Source organism: Pseudorca crassidens, chromosome 7 (assembly GCF_039906515.1).
Source record: "Pseudorca crassidens isolate mPseCra1 chromosome 7, mPseCra1.hap1, whole genome shotgun sequence".
NCBI lineage: Eukaryota > Metazoa > Chordata > Mammalia > Artiodactyla > Delphinidae > Pseudorca > Pseudorca crassidens.
Window position 1 is genome coordinate 20,917,681 of NC_090302.1, and position 10,863 is coordinate 20,928,543.

A 10,863-nucleotide genomic window follows, 5' to 3' on the forward strand; every position below is an offset into this window, starting at 1 on the left:
GGAGTCCGCCTGCCGATGCGGCGGACACGGGTTCGTGCCCCGGTCTGGGAAAGATCCCACATGCCGCGGAGCGGCTGGGCTCGTGAGCCATGGCTGCTGGGCCTGCGCGTCCGGAGCCTGTGCTCCGCAACGGGAGAGGCCGCGGCAGTGAGAGGCCCGTGTACCGCCAAAAAAAAAAAAAAAAAAGATTTAACATTAAATCTTTGACACAGGCTCGCTATATAGTTGTATGAGAGTTATGTTCTTTAACTCTTTGAGAATTATGTTTTGACAGTAGCACAAGCCAATAAGTGACGGACTGCTATAAAGTAAGCGTGAAACTCTAGGTGCTCATACAAAGGATGAGAAGAGTGAGCCCTGGGGAGTCAAAGGAATTCTTGAGCGGGGCCTTGGAGGAAGGGTAAAATTTGAACAGGCAGAGAAGGGAGGGCTTTCCAGAAGGGGTTGCAGCATGAGGAAAAGAAGAAAGAAGTCAGGGGTTTTTGTAGACGCTACAATTAAAGGAGAGGCACCTAGTTTGGTCTTTTTCCTCAGGTCATGCTCCTGACCTTATAGGATCCAGAATGTGAAGATTAAAAAGAAAATGGACCACTGTAGAAGCTCAGTCAGGGCAGGAATTTGAGCTATTTTTGTCAACAGTGTACTCTCAGAGCTTGGACATAGTAAGACAACAATGACTGCTTGTTGAATAACTAACGTGATCAAAAGTAAAGAATATGATTAGCTTCCGTTAGCTGACCACTTACTATGTGCCAGACACTATGCTAAACTCTTTTGAAAAAATTTTTATTTTATATTGGAGTAGAGTTGATTTACAATTTTGTGTTAGTTTCAGGTGTACAGCAAAGTGATTCAGTTATACATACACATGTATCTATTCTTTTTCAGATTCTTTTCCCATATAGGTTATTACAGAATATTAAGTAGAGTTCCCTGTGCTATAGAGTAGGTCCTTGTTGATTATCTATTTTATATATAGTAGTGTGTCTATGTTAATCCCAACCTCCTCATTTATCCCTCCCTTGCCCCACCTTTCCCCTCTGGTAACCATAAGTTTGTTTTCAATGTCTGTGAGTCTGCTTCTGTTTTGTAAATAAGTTCATTTGTATCATTTTTTTAGATTCCATATATAAGTGATATCATATGGTATTTGTCTTTCTCCGTCTGACCTACTTCACAGTATGATAATCTCTAGGTCCATCCATGATGCTGCAAATGGCATTATTTCATTCTTTTTTATGGCTGAGTAATATTCCATTGTATAAATATACCACATCTTCTTTATCCATTTATCTGTCGATGGACATTTAGGTTGCTTCCATGTCCTGGCTATTGTAAATAGTGCTGCAGTGAACATTGGGGTGCGTGTATCTTTTTGAATTATGGTTTTCTTCAGATATATGCCCAGGAGTGGGATTGCTGGGTCATATGGTAGTTCTATATGTAGTTTTTTAAGGAACCTTCACACTGTTCTCCATAGTGATTGTACCAATTTACATTCCCACCAACAGTGCAGGAGGGTTCCATTTCCTCCACCATTTATTTGTAGACTTTTTGATGATGACCATTCTGACCGGTGTGAGGTGATACCTTATTGCTGTTTTGCTTTGCATTTCTCTAATAATTAGTGATGTTGAACATCTTTTCATGTGCTTTTGGGCCATCTGTATGTCTTCTTTGGAGAAATGTCTACTTAGATCTTCTGCCCATTTTTTGATTGGGTTGTTTGGTTTTTTTTTGATATTGAGCTGCATGAGCTGTTTGTATATTTTGGAGATTAATCCCTTGTTGGTCGCATAGTTTGCAAATATTTTCTCCCATTCTGTAAGTTGTCTTTTCGTTTTGGTTATGGTTTCCTTTGCTGTGCAAAAGCTTTTAAGTTTAATTTGGTCCCATTTGTTTATTTTTGTTTTTATTTTCATTACTCTAGGAGGTGGGTCAGAAAGGATCTTGCTGCGGTTTATGTCAGAGAGTACTTTGCCCATGTCTTCCTCTAAGAGTTTTACAGTGTCTGGTCTTACATTTAGGTCTTTAATCCATTTTGAGTTTAGTTTTGTGTATGGTGTTAGAGAATGTTCTAATTTCATTCTTTTACATGTAGCTGTCCATATGCCAAGCTCTTTACATAAATAATTCCATGAGACACTTACATTGATGATATGAAGCAGATTTTCTTATTTTTCAAATTAGGTCCAGCCTATGGCAAAATGGTTACATGAATGATTTTTATCTTTGGGGCTCCTTAACCCTTTCCCAAAGGGCACAGAATCCAAGACTTATGATTATTCTTCCCACTGTCCAAACTCTCTTCCAGCCTCCCCAAGCCCGGTGGTGTCAGTACCATTGGAATAAACTGGTCCTACTACTGACCAGCAACTGATGTGCTACCAGGAGAGTCCCAGATGGACCTCTGGGTAACCTGGGCCCATGTGTATGTAAGTACTTACTCAATTTTGATGAGTGAGTCTGGAGGTGACAATCACTGTTATCCTTGGGTTTCTTACCTACAGGGAACCCTCACGTTGTGGTAGAAATTTCAAACTAGAAAAGAAGGAAAGGGTTTCTGCTTCTACCCCTACCCCATGTGGGAAGAGAACTCTGGATCCCTTTTGACAGGACTGCCTCTTTCTGGACATTAGGATGGTGTGCCAGACATAGACATGTATTGCTCAGATTCCCTCTTCACGAAAGGGCCCATTGTGCAGCCTTGAGGAGTGTGATTGGCTCACAGCCACCACTGTTAACTGGTTCAGATCGGCCTCAACTCCTGAGCTGAGGTAGTGGTCTTCTTGGGGTCGCCCCATCCAATGACTGTGCAAGACTGTGGTACAAGGTCCCATCCATTTCTGCCTAACACAGGACTCTTCTCACACGCTCAGAGATCCCTGCTGGGCTGACAGAGACTGTCAGATCTATGTCATGGTCTGGCAACTCCCCTTCCCTAATCCCATTTCCTCCTTTTTCCTTTCACAAGTGTTACTCCCAGTAAGCCTTTTATACTCCTAAATCTGTCTCAGGATCTGTTTTCCGAAGGACCCAGATGACACAGATGGGATGCTGTTAGCTCCAAGCAACCTTTCATCAGTGAAGAGAATTGATATTTTAGAACTGGATTTGAGCCAATACCAGCAGAATATAAGCACCCCGGGTGCCAGGGACCAAGAAGTACTTCCACTGTGGTGCATGAATCAAATAAGCTCTATTTCTTGGTATTCTTCTTGGCACTGACTGTGTCTTGCTATTATATAAGATGGCTTGACTGTTCCTAGTGGCTTTCTCAGTGAGTGATTTGTTCAATTAATTAAGAGTGGGACTAAAGACAAGGTCACTAAGTCCGTTTCCAGTCAGCTGTTAGTTTCAATCAAGTTACCTGTTATAAATGGATTGTTATCTGGTCATATATGGACTCCATAAGCCCTTGACCCATGCTGAGTCATGACTTAGGCCAGTTGTTTCTCAGCCTCCTGGCAGACTGTCACCCTTCCCGTGGGTCACTTATAAAATGCTCTGTGCAGTATTTTGGTTTGGGGCAAGGAAGTCTTAATGTGGTTGGTGACCAGCTACTTAACTTGCGGCCACACATGGGAGGGCATAGTTTTTGCTTTTTTGGTATGGAAGCATCTCCTAATTCCTTATTAGAAAAGCAATACTCCTCAAATTATCCATTCATTCATCAAATATTTTTGGACAAAGAGAGAGTTGCTACTTGCCCTTCCCTTGATCAGACTCACAGCTACATCCCTAGCGTCACATTTTAGGGAAATCTACATGCAGCTTCTTCAGTAATAACTACCAGCCAGACACACCTGAGGGTCTAAAGCAGTACTTACTCCTCTTCCATCTGTCCTTCATGCCAAAGACATCAAGCCTCAACCTGTGTCATGGAGTCAATAATTATAGGGGCTCTGGGATCAGATAGTCTTGGGTTCAGATATGGGTTCTCCCACTTCCTGGAGGAAAGGTGGTGCCTTGTGGGCAAAAAACTGGACCCAGAACAGATATAAAAACAGAGGCCCTGGGGAGAGGAACCGCCGTCAGGGAAAGACTCACTCCCAGTGACTACAGAGAAGACAGAGCTGTCCCCTGCCGAGATGAAGCTGCTGTTGCTGTGTCCGGGGCTGACTGTAGGCTGTGCCCACAAGGAAGGAAACCCTGGTGTTGTGAGAAGCAACTTCGATATTTCAAAGGTAGGGGCAGTGGAGAATAGTGACTTTGGATTTTGGGGGGTGGTTTGGAGGGTTCTGAAACAAGGTGACCCTCCTGGAGGGCAGCAGTTCCTTGACATATTAGGCAAAAGGGGTGATTTCAGACCTTAGACTAAGGGCAGTTGTGCCATGTTAAAAGATGACAGCACTTGGGGACCTCCATTCTCACTGGAGGGACAGTTGAAAGAGTCCTAGGTGTGTGGTGCCAATTGACCTGAGCTCTAATTTCATCTTCACGTCACTGTGATGAGTCCTGGCCCACAGGCCAGAGTTCAAGGAGACAAGTGTTCATGTTGTATCTCTTTCCTCTTTTCTCACCCAATCATTTTATTGATTTATTGCAGATTTCAGGGGAGTGAGATTCCATTCTCTTGGCCTCAGACGCCAAGAAAAGATAGAAGAAAAATAGAAGAAAATGGTAGCATGAGAGTTTTTGTGGAGCACGTCCATGCCTTGGAAAAATTTTCTTTGTTCTTTAAATTTCATACAAAGTAAGTGGGTTTTTTGCTTGGGAAAGAAAAAACAGAAGCCTGAATATGGTCTTGGACCTCTAAACACACACAAACACACACATACACACACACACACACACACACACACACACACACACGTATACATACATTCTGGGCCTGCACCTAAAATCAGGGTCCATCATCCGGCACTGATTTGGGGTTTGGTGAACCTGTGGCTTTTCTAGATTCAGAGATAAGAATTGGTGACAGGCATGAATTTAAACGGGAGTAGAGGAGGTAAGGGGTAGAGGGGTATCAGAATCATAAGTAGTGTGGCATGACAGCATAGGTTAAGAGCACAGGATTCAGAATCAACAGCCTATCTCGTTCTTGAATCTATATGTGTGACCAAGAAAATTCATCTGTTTCTTCCCCAATTTTCCCTAGAGTAAAAGAAGATGATAATAATTGTCTCTCATGGTTTTTTGTGAGGACCAAGTGCGGTTATGTTCGTAAGGCACATATCTAAGAGGCTGGCACATGGTAAGAACCCAGCTAATTCTCTGGACAAGTAGCTATCGTAATAGTAATAGTGGGAAGCAGTGGTAGAGTAATAGTGATAGAAGTAGTTGACTCATTCTCAAAGCAGCAAATAAAGTGAATAATGTAAATAAAAGTTCTTTGGAAACTATACCCAAAAATGTTCAACAGTTAATCAGTGGGATCGTAAACTCAAGTTACAGGTAGAGTGTGAAGGAGCCACTGCCATCAGTATCTCTTGGGCATCGGCTCATTCTGTTTTACAGGGTAAGTGGAGCATGTCCTGAAATGTCTTTGCTTTCTGACAAAGCAGGAGAGGATGGTGTACATAGTGTTACCTGTAAGTATGCAAAAAGAAAGGTCTGTCTAAATTCTACTTCCAACTGCAAGGAATTTGCTAAACCCCAGTATCTTCAGGACCTTGGTCAGTTCCTGATATGCTTGTTTAGGTAATACAGTGGGGCCATCTAATAGCCGATATCCTGAATTTGGGAGAAATGTGTGTGTAAAAGCCAGTGCCTGGCACACAGTACCATCAGGTATAGAAGGCAGTTTGGTCACAGGTACCTCCTGCCACAAAAGAAAATTGGCAGAAAAAAAAAAAAAGTAACTTGGCAGGACAGCTTCTCATTCCTTGCCCACTTTCTGATGATGTCTGAGGGCCGTTGCCACAGCACATTATTCGGGACACAGCCCTGGGTATATAATGCAATGGGGCTTATAGAGAAGACAGAGACACACAGTTGGCAGAGATGGCTGAGGGAGGGTAGGTGAGTTTCAGGGAGCATGATAGAGGGAAAGCTGCTGCTGTGGCTGAATTTTTCTACCCCTAGTGGTCAGTCCACCAGCGTTCCTTAGAAGTTGCCTCATGAATCCCAGAGAGATGCAAATGGAAGGCAGTAGATATCACTCTCTATTTCTTCCAGGATATGCACTTGAATTTGTTTTGTGGGAGAGAATAGGAAGTGAAAGCGTTTCACTTCCTTCCCATGGACCAGAGGAGTTCTGAGCTGTGTTCTGTTTCCTCCACAGATGATGAAGACAATAAATTTCGCATACTTCAAACAAACTATACTGAATATATTATTTTTTATCTCATGAATGTCAACAACAATGAATCATTCCAACTGCTGGAGCTCTACGGTACAGTATTTTCATGCTGACACTCATCGTGGGGTGGGGAGACTGGGGAAGGAAGGAAGCCTGGAGACAGAGTGGTCTTCCCAATCTTATCCTGGGATGACATCTCTCCTCCTCTGAAGATAGATGCTCACCTTTGGTAAAATTTCTCAGGCTCAGTGTTGAGAACATGATGAATCTCTCATCATGCCAGAAAGATATCCTAAAGATGTCAAATTCAAGACAGGTTATGGGAACATATGTATAACTGATTCAGTTTGTTATAAAGCAGAAACTAACACACCATTGTAAAGCAATTATACTCCAATGAAGACGTAAAAAATAAAGAGAGATTACATTTAAAAAAAAAATTCAAGATAGGTTATTTTTTCATCCCCAAGACTTCTGCCTAAGCACCCAGTCAGTACCATTCATTTTCCCGTCTGGCTGGAGCCCCGCCCCTCTGATGAGACTCAGTGACCAATAAACAAGACAAAGCAGTTACTGTCACTCTTCCCACGCCCAAGAACCAGACGGGAGCCCAAAATCATGAAAAAGTTTGTGAAAATTTACCAAAAATATGGGATTGTTAAGGAAAACATATTTCCACATGTTTCCATATTACCAAAGTCGTTAAGTTGAGATCTCTCTGGCTTTCTCTGCCTAAATTCCCATTTTACTGAATGGGAATGTTCCTGAAGGGAAAAATCCAAGAGAAGTTAATACCCCAGTCAGTCCCCTTTGCCCTAACCTGGAGAATCATCTGGTTTCATTCTGGGAAATAAACCAGGGTTGGTATTTGAATGTGCTCTTCTCTGCCTCTGTAGATCACTGTCTCCAGGCCCGAGGGAGTGGAGTGGCCCAGGCCTCCAGGTTGGTGAGCTCTGCTGGAGAGGGGCTGGCTCAGGGATCAGTGCCTCCCCAAAGCATTAGGGTTTTATGTCCAAAGATTACAATAAAAATAATTTGGTAAGGAAGCTTTTTGGGAGAGCTTGAAATTTGGAGTTGGAGGACCTGCATTCAGGATCCACTCCTGCTATGAGCTTTTTGAGCAAATGATGTAGCAGTTAAAAGGGAAACAATGATGTCTACCTTATAGAGTTACTGTGTGGATATAATGCTGGAGAAAAGGGCTCAGTAATTGATAATGTGCTAAAAATCATGACTTAAAGTTTTAAATGGGAAAAGGGTGTGAGTGTGAAACTCAAATACATCTCTGTGTTTGTGGTCCATCTTCCAAGCCCAGAGGACCATCTCACCCTCCAATTTATAGAAAAATTTTCTTCCTTCAATCTCTTCCTTTCTTCCTGCACATCCTTAACTTCTAATCTGGGAATAGAGTTGTCTGACCTTCCAGTTGTCTTCCAACCTGGAAAATGGACTCTTGAGTTTCCTCATCTGTCTCCTGCCTCAGATTTATTGTGGGGCTTCATTAGCAACGATGGCTTCCATGAAGGAAGCACTTAGTGAAAGATTGCTATGGCTTTCGCCATGATTCCTCAATTTGTCAAAAATTCTTTAAAACTTCCAATGCTGAGGATGGCATTGCTAAGATCCTTCATTGCTTCTTTTCTTTTCATAGACTCAAGTGGGGGAAGGTTAAGATGGGATCAGCAATAGAAAAAAAAAAAAGTCAGTTACTTAACACCCTCCCTACCCCTATTCTGGCAAATAACATGGGTTAGAATGCAGGTTGATAACTATTTCTTCAACATTTTTTTTTGTAATAGAAATTCTCTTTGTCCTCAGTTCAATCCAAGAAGCACCTAATGAGTCTCGTTGTTCTTGTTCTCGTCAGCTTACTTAGCACTGGGTGAGTGCCACCTCACTTGGGCTCCAGGATCTTCTCTTCCATGGTCCCCACATCATCTTGCGACAAGTTCTGTGACCCGATTTCCATCACTATCGCACGTGAAGGCATCAGCTCTGCATATTCAGGATCTCCCCTAATTATCTAGGAAGACTCATCAGCTCACCACAAAGCAAAGTTTCCTGCAAATTTCTAACTCTCTTTGCCATATTCAGCACAACAGTACCATGAATAAGACCTTCCTCTACCTGGTCAATAAATGATTCACCTTCCAGTCATGTGATTTGTCTTTGTGTATGTTAAAGAGATGTGGCGTTGACAGGAAGCAAATGAGGGGACTTCCTTGGCCCTGTGTCCATAATCTTCCTCTAGCTTCTCAGAATCTTCCCTGAGTTTCAGGATTCTCCCTTGTCTGCAGTAATTCTCTGTCCCCATGAGTGCTACCTGCCTTTTGATTTGCCCATTTCTTAGTGACCTGGTAAGACAAACTATAAGACTTGTGCTATAAATTGCTCCATCCTAGAATTCTCTTTTTCAGTGGGGGTACTGAGAGATAGATGCTGCTGGGGCTGATACCAGCTCGATATGTTTCAGAATATGCCCTTATACCCCAGCTTCTCTAACCCATCCATCCTATGAGATGGTCAGTGTCCCTTCTTTTCTTTCTTTCTTTTCTTTTCTTTTCTTTTTTTTTGGTACGGCAAATGGTTTTATTTTGTAGAAGCACATCTATGGTATCTAAGTTGAAAATTACCATGATAAGATGCTGTTAGTTTCTGAAAATCTTCATTTTTAAAATTTTATTGAAGTATAGTTGATTTACAGTTTTGATTTCTGCTGTACAGCAAAGTGATTCAGTTTTACATATATACATTCTTTTTCATATTCTTTTCCATTATGGTTTATTACAGGATATAGAATATAGTTCCCCGTGCCATACAGCAGGACCTTGTTGTTTATCCATTCTATATATAACAGCTTACATCTGCTAATCCCAAACTCCCATTCCATCCCTCCCCCAGCCCCCATCCCCCTTGGCAACCACAGGTCTGTTCTCTATGTCTGTGATTCTGTTTCTGTTTCATAGATAGGTTCATTTGTGTCATATTTATTTATTTATTTAATATTTATCTTATCTGCTCCAGGTCTTCATTGAGGCACGCGGGATCTTCGTTGCAGCATGCAGGTCTTTAGTTGTGGCATGTGGACTTATTAGTTGCGGTATGCATGTGGGATCTACTTCCCCGATCAGGGATCGAACCCCGGCCCCCTGCATTGGGAGCGTGGAGTCTTACCCCTGGACCACCAGGGAAGTCCCTGTGTCATATTTTGGATTGCACATATAAGTGATATCATATGGTATTTATCTTTCTCTTGGTCAGTGTTTTTTCATACTCTTGGAAAACTTCCTTCAACCACTGCTTTTATCTACTGTGAACGTGTTAAATGAGATTCCATGAAATGTGAGCGATACTTATCTGCAGCAATCTATATGTGGTACATTCAGGAGGCATCAAGGAGGCTAAGTGTTATTAACTTCTTCTTTGGGGAGCTTACAGGCTTTGGAGAAAGGGAAATTAAAGATCCTCTTCCAGTTATAATCCTTTCCCAACATCAGCTGATAATAAAAACAGTGTAAGAGTTACACATGGTTGTTGGGGCAGAGCAAGATGTGGGTAGGGGTTGTCATGCAGAAAGAATGACTCATTCATTATGGACATAAGGCTTATGTTAACAAGAGAAGGCTTTCTAGGCATCTGACTCTCCCCACATCTTACTCTGCCTACAGGTCAGAAGAGTAAGTTAAGTTCAGACTTATTGCTCCTGACTTAAGTGCTCAGTCTGGTTTGCTGAAATATGACAAAAGGCTATGTAGAAAGTCAACCAGTCATGCTAGGATCACCCATTTTTTAAAAGTTTGCATTTAAGGGACAGAGCAGCTGATACCCAGAAGGGCATGGCCTAGCATATCCTTGAGAATGCTTAGAGCATTAACAACAATAGTAATCAATGCACAAGAGAGCCACGTTGATGATGGGAAATGGCTGGAGAGTGCCACGTGTCAGGAAACTACAGCCAATCGGGAGGCACAAAAATACCCTCAGGGGTTCCCAGATCAAGTTGGCAGATGAGCTCACACTGAAACCTACACCTCAACCCCAAACATTTTAATGCAAATGAGGCATGAAATGTTAAGGACACTCAAAAGCAAGGAGTGAAGATCTCTGTGGATCAGAAAGAGAGCAGTTCTTTTCAGGAGGAACAAAAAGAAAAAAAACAGACAGGAATGATGTGGGTAAACAGGCCAGAGCAGCATCGTCCTCCGGGTTTGGGGTCTGGGGACAGATCTGGATCACCCATGCAGGGTTGGGGCCAATCATGTGGGGCTGCAGACTGAAGATGTGGACCTCTGAGAAGCAGGGGCTGAGCCTGAATGAATTTAGGACGGTTCCTCTCCCTCACCTGGAGTCACAGAGAGAAGCTGACTGCAAAGGAGGCACCATCACCTCTTTCTTTCATTTGAGAAAGAAAAGAGCAGTCCCTGCTCTCCTGGAATCGGCCTGACTCGCATCATGAGGCTTCAAGGTTATCACCAGCTGGCCTGATGCTCACAGCTAGGCCAAGTTATTCTGTTGGACGTAAACAATCTCCTGAAGCATCAACACAGACAAGGTCACTCAGAGATCATTAAACAAAATCATTGTGCAATCCAGAAACACGCCCCCCTCTTGGCTAA

General features: G+C 42.6%; 1 protein-coding gene across 1 annotated transcript; it reads left to right on the plus strand.

The window, feature by feature from the left end:
• The first annotated feature begins 2,313 nt into the window (after positions 1-2,313).
• Positions 2,314-8,404, plus strand: LOC137227553 (allergen Fel d 4-like). The gene is made up of 6 exons (XM_067743638.1): positions 2,314-2,435; positions 4,550-4,696; positions 5,464-5,537; positions 6,230-6,340; positions 7,144-7,189; positions 8,066-8,404. Exons 1-6 carry the CDS (start codon positions 2,428-2,430, stop codon positions 8,121-8,123), a joined length of 444 nt encoding a protein of 147 aa, XP_067599739.1. The 5' UTR covers positions 2,314-2,427; the 3' UTR covers positions 8,124-8,404.
• The last annotated feature ends 2,459 nt before the right edge of the window (positions 8,405-10,863 follow it).